Source organism: Moschus berezovskii, chromosome 9 (genome assembly GCF_049115385.1).
Source record: "Moschus berezovskii isolate FMDL1 chromosome 9, NW_MosBer_1.0, whole genome shotgun sequence".
NCBI lineage: Eukaryota > Metazoa > Chordata > Mammalia > Artiodactyla > Moschidae > Moschus > Moschus berezovskii.
Genome location: NC_142468.1, coordinates 33931709 through 33947995, shown reverse-complemented (window position 1 = coordinate 33947995; position 16287 = coordinate 33931709). Strand labels below are relative to the sequence as shown.

Below are 16287 nucleotides of genomic sequence, written 5' to 3'. Positions count from 1 at the left end.
TCCATCGAGTCGGTGATGCCATCCAGCCATCTCATTCTCTGTCATCCCCTTTCCTCACGCCCCCAACCTTTCCCAGCATCAGAGTCTTTTCCAGTGAGTCAACTCGTCGCATGAGATGGCCAAAGTGTTGGAGTTTCAGCTTTAGCATCAGTCCTTCCAATGAACACCCAGGATTGATCTCCTTTAGAATGGACTGGTTGGATCTCCTTGCAGTCCAAGGGAGAGTCTTCTCTAGCACCACAATTCACATTAGCAATGATTAATATCAGTTATTATAATTTAAAATTCTTGAATTTAAGATTGGGTGAGAATTCCACACGGAGCAGGCAAATAAACATAGAAAGCATCATGATTTATTTCTTTTGCTGCTAACATTGTCTGAAGTTCAAGAAATACTTTGAGCCATGGCATCCTCACCAGTACACATAAGTGTCTAGTTCCTGTATCTCAAGGCAATGTCTAATTTATGCTGTCAATTTAGTTGTATAAATTCCAAATCTAGGAAAAAAACTCTGCACCTGAAACTAACTAAACTGTCAGTCAGTCAGTTCAGTCGCTCAGTCGTGTCCAACTCTTTGCTACCCCATGAATCACAGCACGCCAGGCCTCCCTGTCCATCACCAACTCCCGGAGTTCACTCAAACTCATGTCCATCGAGTCAGTGATGCCATCCAGCTATCTCATTCTCTGTCGTCCCCTTCTCCTCTTGCCCCCAACCCCTCCCAGCATCAGGGCCTTTTCCAATGAGTCAGCTCTTTGCATCAGGTGGCCAAAGTATTGGAGTTTCAGCTTTAGCATCGCCCTTCTAATGAATATTCAGGGTTGACTTCCTTTAGGATTGACTGGTTTGATCTGCTTGCTGTCCAAGGGACTCTCAAGAGTCTTCTCCAGCACCACAGTTTGAAAGCATCAATTCTTTGGCACACAGCCTTTTTTTATGGTACTGCTCTCACATCCATAAATGACTACTTGAAAAAACCATAGCTTTGACTATATGGACCTTTGTCAGCAAAGTGATGTCTCTGCTTTTTAATATGCTGTCTCAGTTTGTCATAGCTTTTCTTTCCAAGGAGCAGGCATCTAATTTAATAACTTTACATTTTTCCTATAGCCTCTTTGTTAGGAGATAAAAAGTTTATAACTCACAAGAAAGTGACTTGAATGAGCTTAGTGTCTAATGCAGCATCCTGTGATTTTATTTAGAAAGTCATTTTTATTTCAATCAAATCTACTCTCTCATCTGTTGGTTTTAGAAGATATGATTTGCTTTTAAAGATATGGTGGGATGCCATGTCTCAAAGGTGTACCCCAATAGACCACACTTTGGAATTGCTGCCCTGCATAGCCCTTTTTCATTGCCTGTGACCTGGCCTATGACTTGCAGTAGCCAACAGAGTATGGGGTCCATGATTGGATTAGAGTTAAGATTGGCAGCCTTCTCTCCTTCCTCTGGGAACATCTGCTTTTGGGAGCCTTGGGCTAACATAAAAGCAAATTCACTACCCTCAGGAGAGAGCACTTGGGAAATCCATGTAAGGAGGCTCTGGGATGATACAGACTGGAGGTGAACTCTAGCTGTGTCAGTGTCCTTGTTGAGTTTCCAGATGACTCCAGTCCAACCTGCCATCCAACTTCCATGGCATGAAAGGCTTCAAAAGAGACCAACAGAAGAACTACCCAACCGAGCCCAGCAACCCACAGAAAAGTGGGACAATAAGTGGCTGCTAGTTAAGTCCCTAAGTTTTGAGGCAGTGGGTTATATGGTACTAATATATTAACAATATATCTCACACCTTTAATCTTAGGATTTCAAATGAAAAAAAAATGAATTGATGTTCTCAGAATAATTCATATACTACCTTGAGGAATTTTTAAAGGAAAGAAAGCTTCAAATACATTCAGTAACTAGATCAGTGAATAGTATTAAATATTATTAATCAAAAAACTCATCGAAATGTTGGATTCTCTCTGTCCTGGTCCTCACCAGTGCTCTTTTTTTTCCCTCTACTTTCCCCGACTCATCTGAGTCAGAGCTGGAGCTGTCCCAGAAAAGCTGTCCCCGGGCCTCCTGTTCACGGAGCCATATTTCCATTTTGCCAATTTTCCTGGGACAGTGGTCATTCCTTGCTTGATGTTCCAGAAATTCTGCATTCTGAGTATTTCCTGCAAAGAATTGAAAGTCCATTTATTTTATTTTTACCCTGGACAATGATGTATTTGTTTAAACTTAGGTTTTTATAAATACAAAATAATCTACACACCCCCACACACATATATACATAAAGGATTTCACCTGGTGTTTCTGTAAGCATTTAAAATGTTTTTCTTGCTATTTATAAAACTTTTTAATCTTCTGAAAATCACAAGATGGTACAATACACTTTTGTATACTCCAACTCATCAACATTGTGTCACATATGTATATGTGTATACACACACACACACACACAAACTTGTCTTGAGCTGAGCCACTTGAGAATTAGTTGCAGAGTCACTTCCTCCCAAAATACAGCACCACAAATCCCCTAAGAAGATGGGCGATTTTCCTGTATAACCACAATACAATTATTACACTTAGAATATATGACATTGATAAAATGCTGTTTTCTAATATTCGGTCTGTATTCAAATATCCATGCTTATCCCAGTAATGTTCTTTGTAACTATTTTTCATTTTCCTGTTTGCGTTTTATTTTTTACGTCCAGGATCTACTCTAGGAACATATGTTCCATTTTCTTATCGCTCAGTCTCCTTTAATTCAAGAACATTCTCCCATCCTTTTCTTTCTTCTCTTCTCCTTCCTTCCTCTCCTCACTCCTTTCTTCTCTCCCCATCTCTTCCCCTCCTCCTTTTTCTCCTCCTCCTCTCTTGCTCCCCCCTCCCTACTTCTTACTGATTTTTCCCCTCCTCTTCCTGGGTGTTTTCTTCCTCCTCCTCTTCATTACTTTCCTTTTTCCTAACACTGACATTTGAAAGAACACAGGGTCAATTATTTGGTAGAATGACCCTAAATTTAGGCTTTCTCTGATTGTTGCCTTGTGATTAACTTAAGGTTAAATTGTTTTGGCAAGAGTATCTCACAGATGATGTTGCCTGGAGGTACTTATCGAACATCTACTGTGTCCTAGGCACACACTATTCCATTTTCCTAACCCTCAATCAGCTCTGCCTTCATATCAGATTTAACTATGGAGACTTTCAGAAACACAGTAGCCTGAATTGCATCCCAGACCTATAGAACTAGAGAGCTCAAAGGGTCAGGCATTTATTTTACTATCTATTCTTTGGGGAATATATTTATTTTTTGCTGTTGGATTTTACACATATATGTCTTTACTTCTGCTTTTTATTTAAGTAGTACTCAATACCCTTTTAGAATGCACTTCAGAACAGCACACACAGCCTTATTCAAAGAAGGTGGATTTTAAGAAAAAAAAAAATCTTAGTGACCATTTTCAAGTTTGGAAAACAATCCTAGGTCAAAGTCCAGATTTTCTTCTATGGCAGAATCAGCCACAACTTTCTGGATATTTTCTGAATGATCACTGTTTATCAAATCTTATGGCATATTTTATTTAAGCCCTTGATGTCTGAAATTGCATATTTTTACAAAGGATAATCAAACATTTCAATGTGAGGATTCATGCCTTGTGATTCACGAGTTTCCTTTCAGCCTCACTGAGGGGTTACCCTGTTCTCCCCTTAAATGTTGTACTTACAAGCATTGTTTATATGCATAACAGTGATAGAAAACTATAGTTAATTTATGCCTGCAGCCCTAATCTGTCTCCTGAAATATGATACCTTTTTTTTTTTTGGTACAACTGGACTCCTCCTCTTTGTCTCCTGACGATATGTCAGCTCCATCTTCTTTTTCTATCTTAAAACTGCCTCTTCTCCTTGTTACCCTAGCCTGGCATATGGTCCTACGTTTGCCCCAGAACCTCCTGGCCACCTCACTGTCTCCATGCCCTACGTATAATTCACCACCAGGTGTTCACCATGCCTCCAGAGCCATCTCCAGTCTCTCTATCTGAATCTTTCTTCTCTAACTGGTGGCTATATATCTTGTATCTTGCTCTTTCTCTCCCTCCTCATTGTCACCCTTCTCTCCTGGTCCAGACACCACCTCTCTCTTGCACTACTTGTACTTCTAACCTGTCTCCCCATCCTGTCTCCCTGAATCCTTTTACATTCCTCTACCATCCGTTCACCACAGGTTAAGCAGAGTAATATTGAAAATATAAACGTGTTAGTTCACTAACCTGCCCTTTCAGTGGCTTCCCATTGAATCTTAAGATAGAGTTGAAATTCTTTATTTGACATGATTTATAACACCCTGCATGCACTGGTCTCTCACTATGCCTCCAGAGCCATCTCCAGTCACTCTCCATCTGAATCTCTCTTCTCTAAGTGGTGTCTAGAATCTGGCAGGCTGCTTCCCACTCAAGGGCCTTTGGACACCCACAGTTTTGGATGTCCCAGGACTTGGACATCACGCTCACGTGCTCACCTGCTCCCCTTGTTCAGCTACTTACATCTCAGCTTGATGCCACTTCCTCACAGAAACTGTCCAACTCCCCGGATTAGTAGGTCTCTAGACTCTGATGCTGGGAGGGATTGGGGGCGGGAGGAGAAGGGGACGACGGAGAATGAGATGGCTGGATGGCATCACCGACTCTGTGGACATGAGTTTGGGTGAACTCCGGGAGTTGGTGATGGACAGGGAGGCCTGGCGTGCTGTGATTCATGGGGTCGCAGAGAGTCGGACACGACTGTGTGACTGAACTGAACTGAGTTATATTCTCATTGGACTTTCTTTTGTTCATTGTCTGTGCTATTGAAAGTACCACATCTACCTAGTTCAGTAAATATTTGTTGAATGAGCAAATAAAGGAATGAACAAGTGAGCCATCAGAGAATTTTGGAAGGTGGGAAATATTGATAACTAGGACCTGGGAAAGGCTTCATTCATTGAGGCCTGGAGCTGTCAATCATCTCTGCTCTACAAATGAGCCCAGAATATTAGAAACATCACTCAGACTGAGAATAAGGATTTTCTGTGGACTAGAGGCTGCTGCTGCTAAGTCACTTCAGTCGTGTCCGACTCTGTGCGACCCCATAGACGGAAGCCCACCAGGCTCCCCCTTCCCTGGGATTCTCCAGGCAAGAACACTGCAGGCAGGGAATTGGAAACAAGAAGAGACTGGTAATGGTGAAATCTAACATAATATTAACACTAGCTTGAGTCCCCCGACACTATTGGCGCTATGATGTTTCAGTTAGCATGTGAGGAAAAAGTCACATGTTCAGTATTATCCTTGAAAATCCCTTAAGTCACTAGCAAAGCACTGTATACAAAGTTTTGTATAGAGAGCATTAAAGTTTGAGAACTTCTTAGCTAGATGTCTTATACTTGTTACAGTTCAAAAACTCCCTGTTGGATTCTTTATGGTTGCTAGACTTAAAAAAAAGAGAGAAATACAATGTTTAAAACCTAAATAGATTTTGGGTGAGCAAAGTAGAGGAAAGTGTATCCTATTGATACTTCAAAATGAATTTGGAGAGAGACAGGACTTCCCTGGTGGTCGAGTTGCTAAAAGTCTGTGCTTCCAGTGCAGGGGTCCTGGGTTTGATTCCTGGTCAGAAAACTAGATCCCACATGCTGCAACTGAAGATTCTTAGTGCCACAACTAAGACCCAGTGAAGCCAAATAAATAATTATTTTAAAAAGTTAATCTTGAGACAGGAAAGAAAGAGGCCAGTGGGGAAAAATAGGGAATGATTTAGTTAGTACAAGGATTGTCAGTTCAGTTCAGTCGCTCAGTCGTGTCCGACTCTGCGACCCCATGAATCACAGCACGCCAGGCCTCTCTGTCCATCACCAACTCTCGGAGTTCACTCAAACTCATGTCCATCGAGTCAGTGATGCCATCCAGCCATCTCATTCTCTGTCGTCCCCTTCTCCTCCCACCCCCAATCCTTCCCAGCATCAAAGTGTTTTCCAGTGAGTCAACTCGTCGCATGAGGTGGCCAAAGTATTGGAGTTTCAGCTTTAGCATCAGTCCTTCCAATGAACACCCAGCACTGATCTCCTTTAGAATGGACCGGTTGGATCTCCTTGCAGTCCAAGGGACTCTCAAGAGTCTTCTCCAGCACCACAGTTCAAAAGCATCAATTCTTCGGTGATCAGCTTTCTTCACAGTCCAACTCTCACATCCATACATGACCACGGGAAAAACCATAGCCTTGACTAGACGGACCTTGGTTGGCAAAGTAATGTCTCTGCTTTTTAATATGCTATCTAGGTTGGTCATCGGAGAAGGCAATGGCAAGCCACTCCAGTACTCTTGCCTAGAAAATCCCATGGATGGAGGAGCCTGGTAGGCTGCAGTCCGTGGGATCACTAAGGGTCAGGCACGACTGAGTGACTTCACTTTCACTTTTCACTTTCACACATTGGAGAAGGAAATGGCAACCCACTCCAGTCTTCTTGCCTGGAGAATCCCAGGGACGGGGGAGCCTGGTGGGCTTCCGTCTAAGGGGTCACACAGAGTTGGACACGACTGAAGTGACTCAGCAGCAGCAGCAGCAGCAGCAGGTTGGTCATAACTTTCCTTCCAAGGAGTAAGCGTCTTTTAATTTCCTGGCTGCAATCAGCATCTGCAGTGATTTTGGAGCCCCAAAAAATAAAGTCTGACACTGTTTTCACTGTTTTCCCATCTATTTCCCATGAAGTGATGGGACCAGATGCCATGATCTTTGTTTTCTGAATGTTGAGCTTCAAGCCAACCTTTTCACTCTCCTCTTTCACTTCCATCGAGAGGCTTTTGAGTTCCTATTCACTTTCTGCCATAAAGGTGGTGTCATCTGCATATCTGAGGTTATTGATATTTCTCCCAGCAATCTTGATTCCAGCTTGTGCTTCTTCCAGCCCAGCGTTCCTCATGATGTACTCATTGACTATGCCAAAGCCTTTGACTGTGTGGATCACAATAAACTGTGGAACATTCTGAAAGAGATGGGCATACCAGACCACCTGACCTGCCTCTTGAGAAACCTGTATGCAGGTCAGGAAGCAACAGTCAGAACTGTACATGAAACAACAGACTGGTTCCAAATAGGAAAAGGAGTACGTCAAGGCTGTATTGGAGAGGGAAATGGCCATTCCAGTGTTCTTGGCTGGAGAATCCCAGGGACCGGGGAGCCTGGTGGGCTTCCGTCTATGGGGTCACAGAGTCGGACACGACTGAAGTGACCTAGCAGTAGCAGCAGCAAGTCTGTATATTGTCACCTTGCTTATTTAACTTATATGCAGAATACAAGGATCATACAGAACATTAAAAATTTTTGGTGGTTATGTATTTTATAATATGTATTTTAGAAAAATATTATTGCCACTATCAAACCCATAACCCATTTTTTCTCCTAAAAATGGAACATATCCAGAACCTAGACTTCCGTGGGCATTCTTCTAGTCAGGTTCTGGCACCTTTGCACCCAGCTCCTCTATTTGTTCATTTTGTTCCCGCTTTTGGAAAGGAGGATGAAAATTTCAGGTCACAGCTGATTCACAAGCAAAGATAAATTTTAAAAATAAAACTAAGCAAGATACCCAAAAGGAAAATACTAAGTAAATAATAGTACAAGTGACCAGGTAAGACCAAAATTGTGAAAGTGACATTCAAATGATGTGTATAGAGTGACACTTCCCCTGAAGCATATCTTATTTTTGCTGTAAGACATCGGTTTCATATTTCTTCAGTTTTGTCTGTATTCATATGATGCTTTACATTTTATATGTGTTATTATACATAATATTTGAAATTTACGTAAACTCTGCATGGTAGACACAATGTTTTATTCCCATTTTACAAATGTGAAAACTGAGGTTCACAGAGGTTAGACGACTGGAAGTTAGCTACAATCTTTCTGTAGAATAAAGCTATATGAACAAATATATGGCTAATATTTATCAAGAGGCTAGTATGTACCTGGTACTGTCCTAGTAATAAGAAAAGCTACTGGCTTCCACGGAACTTACATTGAGTAATGTACTGTCAGCATTCAAATAAAGTCCAGTGCTTTTTCTCCTCACTAGATTCATATCATGGCTTCTGGAAAGCATAGGAGCCACATTAATATGTTAAAACTCGCAGAATTGCCTGCCTAAAAGGGTGATGTTCACTTTGTGTAAGTCATGTATCATTACATATTACACAGATAGCACGGCCACCCACTCCAGTGTTCTTGCCCGGAGAATCCCAGGGACGGGAGCCTGGTGGGCTGCTGTCTATGGGGTTGCACAGAGTCCGACACGACTGATGTGACTTAGCAGCAGCAGCACAACATGTAACTTACTATGTAAGTATATGTAAAGTATAAGCAAAGCATGCATGATTTCATTTTAAAGAAGTAGCAGGATAAACAAAAATTTGTTTTTAACGTCACAAGGTACCTGAAACTCTCACCCTCCCTTCCAAAAGAGGGAACAAAAATGAACAAATAGAGCCTTAAATAAGAGGAGCTAGGTGAAGAGGTACCATACCCTGACTGGTAGAATGCCCACGGAAGTCTATGATCTGGCTACATTCCATTTTTAGGAGAAAGCAAAGTAAACTACTTTCAGAAGCAGAGAAAGAAAGATGCTACTTGAGAATAAGTTAAAAGGAATCACTGCTTGAACATATGCCGGCAGAGTGGTGAGTTCTATAGGCTTTGCAGAGGGAAGCCTGCTTTTGAGAGAGAGGGTGGAGGGAATCACAAACTGCACTTGCAGACTTTCCCAAGGTTGTCCTGGGCAGAGCTCTGGGCCACTAGCGTCCTGATGAGGCTAAATGAGGGGGTGGGCGGGAGTGCACCCTTTGGAGTCAGAAAGACCTTGAATCCTGATTTGTCACATGGGAGCTAATAGTAACTCCTGCCTTAGAGGTTATGTGAAGCTTAAATGCGATAATTCATGTTAAGGGTGGACCATTTTGCCTGGCTTAGAGTAAGCACTTCACAAACTTTAGCTGGAACAAAATGAAGCAGTTTTTAAAAACATATATCAGGAGGGTAGAGGAGAACCCCGCTTCTCCATGTGACACAGTCTTCCAAAGACTTCGGCAGCATTGTTGTTTGGTTGTTTTTTTTTCCGGCCTGATCTCAAGCAATGACTCAAAGTGTTCAACTTCAGCTGAGGTATGTTTCTTGGTGGTTTTGCCAGTATTTTTAAATGGTAAAAGTTGTTCATCTATGTGACTACACACCTGATTTCATCCTGAAACTCGGGAGTATAGGTTAGATAGATGCTCCAAGTAGATTTTCAATTATTCAGCCTTTTCTTATTTAACTAACTCATTGATTAGGTATTTTGTTTTGCTGAGCAGTGGCAGTATCTCTTTCAGCTGGACTGCATATTAGAAGTACGAGACCTCCAGAGAAACAGCCAGCATTTCTGTTGCTCTCTCAGTCCTCAGTCTTGCTGACAGTGAGCTCTGTGTGTGTGAACAATACCTGTATTTGCAGTGATCGGCTTGCTCCGGGACAGTTCATACAGCGAAAACTTAATGAGACTCTAATTGATGGGGTGATACAGCACAGAGTTTGTGAATACAAATGTCTGTTGGAAATCACAGAGCCATCGGGAGCCACTGGGCAACATGGCCTGGCTGGAGTATGGAAACTGGGCATGATAATAGTAGGCTTAGGGTATCAGGGTAAGGAGTTCAGACTTTGTCCTCAGGCTGATGGAGACTCACTGAAGGATTCTTTTTTAAGCGGAAGAGTGATACGGTCAGATTGGCATTTCATAAGACTATCCTGGCAATAGTGCAGTGCTTCTAGAACTTTATTGTGCTTGAGAATCATTTTGATAAAATACAGGTCCTGATTGTGTAGGTCTGGGATGGGGCCTGAAATTCTGTGTTTCTAATCAACTCCTAGATTAGATGCTGCTAGCTGCGGAGAAGGCAATGGCAAGCCACTCCAGTACGATTGCCTAGAAAATCCCATGGATGGAGGAGCCTGGTGGGCTGCAGTCCGTGGGGTCGCTAAGGGTCGGACACGACTGAGCGACTTCACTTTCACTTTTCACTTTCACACATTGGAGAAGGAAATGGCAACCCACTCCAGTGTTCTTGCCTGGAGAATCCCAGGGATGGGGGAGCCTGGTGGGCTTCCGTCTATGGGGTCGAACAGAGTCGGACACGACTGAAGTGACTTAGCAGCAGCAGCAGCCTGTGGACAACACTTTGATTACAAAGTGGAGCAGTAGTTCTTCAACTTTAGGGGTGTTGGGATCATGGGGGGAGATGAGGAGTTAGACTGCTGGGCCCCCTCCCTACATTCTGATTCAGTCGCTCTGACTGGAGCCCTGACTGGTTCCCAGGCATTGCTGGTGCTGGTGGTCTGGACCACCAAGGTGAAGGATTGATGGAAGGAAAGTAGGACCTGAGGTAGGAGTGCAGTCACGGGGCTGTGACAATAGCCCTGGTGTGACATGCTGACCTCAGGGTGGCATGGGGAACGGGATGGGGGTATAGTCAGCGTTAGGTGACATCAGCAGGACTTTGTGACTGACCATCTTCCAGGACAGGGGGCAGCAGGGCTGGAAAGGGGCCAGATCTCTGGCCTAAGTGACGCAGAGCACAGAGGCCACACCCACTGCGACAGCGGAGGCTGCGTGAGCAAGTTTGAAGAGGACGCCGATGCTGGATGGAGTGTTAGACATTGAGTGTGCAAAGAGGGCTGCAGGGGAGAGGGTGGTTGAGGAGAGAGTTTCTGCATGTGGTGCCAGACTGGCTGATACCAATGTGATGTTTAATGTATTGATAACTTCATGTGCTCCACTGTCTTTAAGCACAAGATGAGGCCCTTTTTCTCCTGGGGATGGTGCAAGGATTGCAATCATGCATGTAAAGTACAGTATATTTCTAAAAAGAGATCTCACCATAGCGCTGACGTCTTATTATTCTGGTCTTCCCAAACTACAGGCCCATTATATTCCAGGAGATAAAATATCAACAGGGACCCAAGGGCACCTCTGTGCTTTCCCAATCCATGTCAGAAATTTATTTGGTGAAGTTTTAAAAACACTTGCTATATTATTTACTAAAGAAATTACATGACTCACCTAGACTTCTGTTCAAGGTTTCATCAGGCAACAAGGTTAGGAAGTCACCATCATCATTTCTTGGGATGCTTTGAAGGATTTTCTTGGCTTTATGGTCCCTCTGTTTCTGCTTGTTAGTTCTTGCCTCCTTGTGAAGACTTTTCTTCAGTTCAACTTGGGCCTGAAATTGACCAGCTAGTGTTAGTGTTCTCCCCTCACACTGCCTTCACCAGAATAGGTCAACAAATCAGCTGCTTTACAAATTGTATGTGTGTCTCTAGACAGATAAATAGAACATGGTTCTCTTTTTCCTCTTAAAAGATATGGAAACTTTCTTTTTTTTTGTAATTAATTAATTTTTTATTGGAGGCAAATTATTTTACAATATTATATTGGTTGGTTTTGCCATACATTGACATGAATTCGCCCTGGGTTTACATAAGTTCCCCCTCCTGAACCCCCGTCCCACCTCCCTCCTCCCTCCTCCGCAGGTTTGTTAGGAGAAACAGGATCACGCCGGTAGTCTCAAAATGGTGAGGACCTTTGTAAAACCATTTCTCCATAGGCCATCTGATATATGTGGGACTGAAGAAGACTGAAGACATCAGGCTTATTCACTAGAGTGAGGGATTTGGAATATGAAACATTTATAGGAAACATGATTGTAAAGGGGTTTATTATAAAAGATCTTCGTTATCATATGATTCTATGATTTAAATTATAGAGGGATGCCTAGGTTTCAATCCCTGGGCCGGGAAGATACCCTGGAGGAGGAAATGGCAACCCACTTCAGTATTCTTGTCTGAAAAATTCCATGAACAGAATTGCCTGGTCGACTGCAGTTCACAGGGTTGCCAAGAGTCATACACAACTGAACGATTGAATATGCAAGCATGTTTGCTCATTAGGTACAAGTACCAAAATAAAGACAAATTCACCCTCTGTCCTTTTAACTAAACCAGGAAAAATTGTCTAACCTCATTTTCCTGCTGGAGCCAAAATGTGGTGAAGAAACAGAAAAAGGGAAACTTGAGACACAGATGCATCCTTGGGAGGATGGAACACAGAGAAAAGACTCCAAAGAGTTGGTAGCAGAAGGGATCCTGCTGTTTTCTTCTCAGTCCCAGTAGAGGAAACTTTGGCTGCAGTAACTAAATTTAAAATGCTAGGTAAGGTCTGGAGATGAATGCTTAACATATCCATGTGCCAGGACAGCGATTATGTAGCATACATTTGGTAAATGTGACTTTCTTCTTCTCCTCATATTTACCTCTTGTCTTTTACGGTTCATTTCCAGCATTTGCATCTTATGTAAATATTGTCTTTTCCCAGAAGGATACATTAGAGTCTCCATCTTCTTTTCCAGTTCCTGCTAGAAAGATGACACACTTGTTAGGATGGGGGGTAATTTACTCTGCAATCCAAAACTTGAAATCCATTTTTGAACAGTGAGATCTTATTTATCGGTTATAATCCATAGAGATCTCTTGTGACATCAAGGGTGGGCCACTGCAGCTTCCAGACCAGTCCTTAGTGAAGCTCTCAGTGAACTGTGTGTAGTTTGCTGTGTGTATCATCTAGTTTTTAAGGTTACTGTAGAGTTTTGCAAACTTTGAATGGAAATATCTTTCTATATCTCATTTTGACAAGATGTCACTTTCTGTGTCAACAGCTATAACTATCTTTCCAGAAATGTGTTCTGGTTTGGTGAGACCTGGTTCTCTCTCTCTGCTGCTTCTGCCATTGAATAATTGTCTGACTATGACATTAGAGAGATGCTAACCTATTTATGTAGGGTGTACCCCCATAGTCCAATACTGTCCACTGTAGTTTAGGAAGGATTGAAAATTGATTAGTTAGGACTTGAGTGATCTTCCCTGGTGTATCAAAAACTCCAGTAGGATGATGTGCACAGTTATTAAGGGCAGTCAGGGGTTGGCCAGGAAGGGGAAGAGACATGGCAGCCAAATGTGTTGAGTGATCCCTGTTATGTTGCCCTGTGGACAGTGTCTGTGTCGGCAGCCTTGGGAGGGGCCCGTCTCTGCATGTGTTTTGTCGTCAGCATCACAAACATGGCCTTGAGGATCTAAGAGTAGCTGGACATCTTTTATCAAATAGTCAGCCACACAGCAGCATCTAAGTGACTCTGAAATGAATCAGGAGAGGAAAGTGTTCACAAATTTTAACGCTTTAAGAATCACCAATTTCCCAATAAAATTCCCCTCTCTCATCAACATCTCCCTGTTTTCACCAGGTAGCAGAGAAGGGCTCAGAGTTCATCTGAGAGGCAAGAGTAATTCCAGCTGGAGGCAGACCAGGAGAGAATGGATATCTTTAGAAAGTTCTAACTCTGCATTACTTAGTAGTTTGCTCTGCCTTTGAAGTCTTCTGTGCAGGGAGGACAGGAAAAGGATAGCTCCTCAGCTTCCTCCCTCTCCAGGGTTTGCTCACCTTTGCTTTGTGAGTCCTCCTGGTTTCTTGCTGGTTCAGGAGACTTTCAGAAGTAATTACTTGTGGCAGGTCAATGGGTTCAAGTTTCTAAAAGTCCAACATTTAGAGCAATCAGCATTCCTCATGCTGTGAGATGATGAAACACAAAAGCCAGAACTTAAGCTATCTTAACACTCTGCACGTATTCCTGAGAGCACACAGGGAAGGTGATTTCAACAGGATTACAGTCCCACCTGTGTGAAAGGCTTTTTGACCTACCTGGATTCTTCAGCGTTCTCTTGCACTATTGCCAGTGGCTCAGAGATCTAAATACCGGTCAGAGGGTTAAAGGACTAAGAACCCTTTTCTGTCTGCATTGAGGGGCCATGTCCACAGTTATCAACAAGGGTCTTGGACTATTAGAGATGATGGAGGCCCCAGAAGTTCCTTTACTTTATTCATTCCTTAACCATCGAGCTAAACCATTCCAGTGCTTGCGAAGTGGCCTACTTTTAAGATCCCCAGAGAAGCTCAGCCTTCTAAGTAATAGTCCCGAGTGCTTATGAGGCACATGGAAAGTGAAAGTGCAATATGCTAACAAATCTTAAACATGGATTTTTCCAACAGGGGCTTGGCTTTACAGGGAGATGATGCTGGAGTCTCAAGAGGTCACTGAGATTAGGCAGCAACTGATGATCTGTGATCTGCCTCCAGCTCTACTTGTCTCAGATAACTTAATGCCCCCAGGAGCTGGAGCACTAGAAAGTAGTTCAGTAAGCTTGAGAAACAAAGGCTGATCTCCTCATGTTCAGATGAAGTCAACAATCTGGACGATCACAGAATTTATTGGTTCACTCCGGGAGTATTTATTGAATGACTGCTACATGCCAGACAGAGGCTGCAGTGGTCAACAAAAATGGACATGATCCCTCATGGCGCTTGCAATCTATGGGGAAATAAATACACTATTGCTTGTGTGATCAGTGTTTTGCAGAGAAGTGCAGGATAGGACCATGACAATATATAACTGGAGGACTCCACCTTGGAAATGTGGGGTGTTATGAGTTGAATTATGTTCTCTACCCCAAATTCATATGTCCTAACCCCCCAGTACCGCAGAGTGTGGTCCTATTGGGAAATAGGATCCTTGTAGATTTAGGGAAGATGAGGTCACCCCAGAATATGAACCCTCAATCCAATATGTCTGGTGTTTCCATAAAATGGGCGAATTTGGACACACGTGCACACAGGGAGACCACCATGTGAAGATAAAGCAGCAATTGGGGTGCTGCTATAACACCCCCAGGAATGCCAAAGATTGTCAGCAAACCACCAGAAGCTGAGAGAGAAGCACAGACTCTTCCACATAACCTTCAGAAGGAACCAACCCTGACGACACCTTGATTTTGACCTTGTAGCTTCTAGAACTGTGAGACAATGCATCTCTATCATTTTAAGCCACACAGTTGTTATACTCTGTTATTACAGCACTAGAAAACTAACTTAAGGGAGAGAAGGGTCAGGACGCAGTCCAAGCAAGTTTCTCAAGGAAGTAAGTTTAAAGCAGACATTGGGAGATTGGGAGTTTTCACGGGACTTGGGCTTCCCAGGTAGAGCTAGTGGTAAAGAACCCGCCTGCCATTGCAGGAGACATAAGAGACGGGTTTGATCCCTGGGTCAGGAAGATCCTCTGGAGGAGGGCACGACGACCCACTCCAATATTCTTGTCTGGAGAATCCCATGGACTGAGGAGCCTGGTGGGCTACAGCCCATGGAGTCACAGAGTCAGACATGACTGAAGTGACTTAGCATGCATGAGGTGTCCCAAGCAGAGGGAACCACATGAGCAATAGCCCAGAGGCAGGAGAGAGCGTGATCTCTTGAAGGAACCACAGGAAGTCAGTTGGCTGCTGTTGAGAGTGAGAGCAAGAGTGGCTCAAATGGGGCTGGAGAGGTCACAGGGACCAGGTCACGCAGGGCCTGATGGGGCATCATGAGATCAGCAGGCAGCTATTGACACATGGTAAGCCAAGTAGGGACGTGACAACACTAGCTTTAAAAAATGATTGCTCTAGTGCAGTGTGGGACTAGACTGAAGAAGAGCAATTACAGATGTGGTTGAGCACTTAAGACAAAGATGATGGGCTGGGGGCTCAGGTGGGGAGATTGATGGGCTCTACCAATATTTAAAATGGACCAAGCAAGACCTGTGATGGTTACTGAAGGAGAGTGATGTGTCCACAGACATCAATACAAAGGCTGGGGAGTGCAGTCATTCTCTGAGATGGGGAATCCTGGAAGAGGGCCAAGTTGGGGTGGAATGTAGAGGGGGAGGTTCGTGGTGGAGATGCATGTGTAGGAACCATCCCTGGGTAGAGAAGCAGCCCTGAGCAGCCAGTCCTTCGCTCTGCTCTTCTCACTCTGTTCATTTGAAACTGTACGATGAGGTCCAGAGTGAGAAGAGCAGAATCAAGGATTGCAGACTTCAGGTGCTCCAACACTGAGAGACTGATGGATGGGGATGAACTGGCCAAGGAGACTGAGGAGTGACAGCCTGAGAAGGGGGAGGAAAACCAGGACACCATGCCACAGAAAACGGTGTGAGCGGGATATCGGCTAAGACTTCGTGCTTCTAATGCAGGGGGCTGGGGTTCCATCCCTGGTCAGGGAACTGGATCTAAAAGTTCTCATGCTGCTACTAAGACCTGGTGTAGCCAAATAATAAACAAAACAGTGTGAGCACCACTTCCGCCTTCATCCA

General features: G+C 43.6%; 1 protein-coding gene across 2 annotated transcripts in view; it reads right to left on the bottom strand.

Moving 5' to 3' along the window:
* Positions 1 to 1619: 1619 nt before the first annotated feature.
* The window catches only part of CCDC198 (coiled-coil domain containing 198), a 45310-nt gene continuing 30642 nt past the window's right edge, over positions 1620 to 16287 (bottom strand). For both annotated transcript variants that reach the window (XM_088840290.1, XM_055436982.2), the window contains 4 exons: positions 13548 to 13634; positions 12367 to 12468; positions 11118 to 11277; positions 1620 to 2163 (listed from right to left, as the gene is read on the bottom strand). In XM_088840290.1, the coding sequence (XP_088696416.1) occupies positions 1934 to 2163; positions 11118 to 11277; positions 12367 to 12468; positions 13548 to 13634 (579 nt within the window). In that variant the 3' untranslated portion in view covers positions 1620 to 1933. The remainder of the gene's footprint in view (positions 2164 to 11117; positions 11278 to 12366; positions 12469 to 13547; positions 13635 to 16287) is intronic.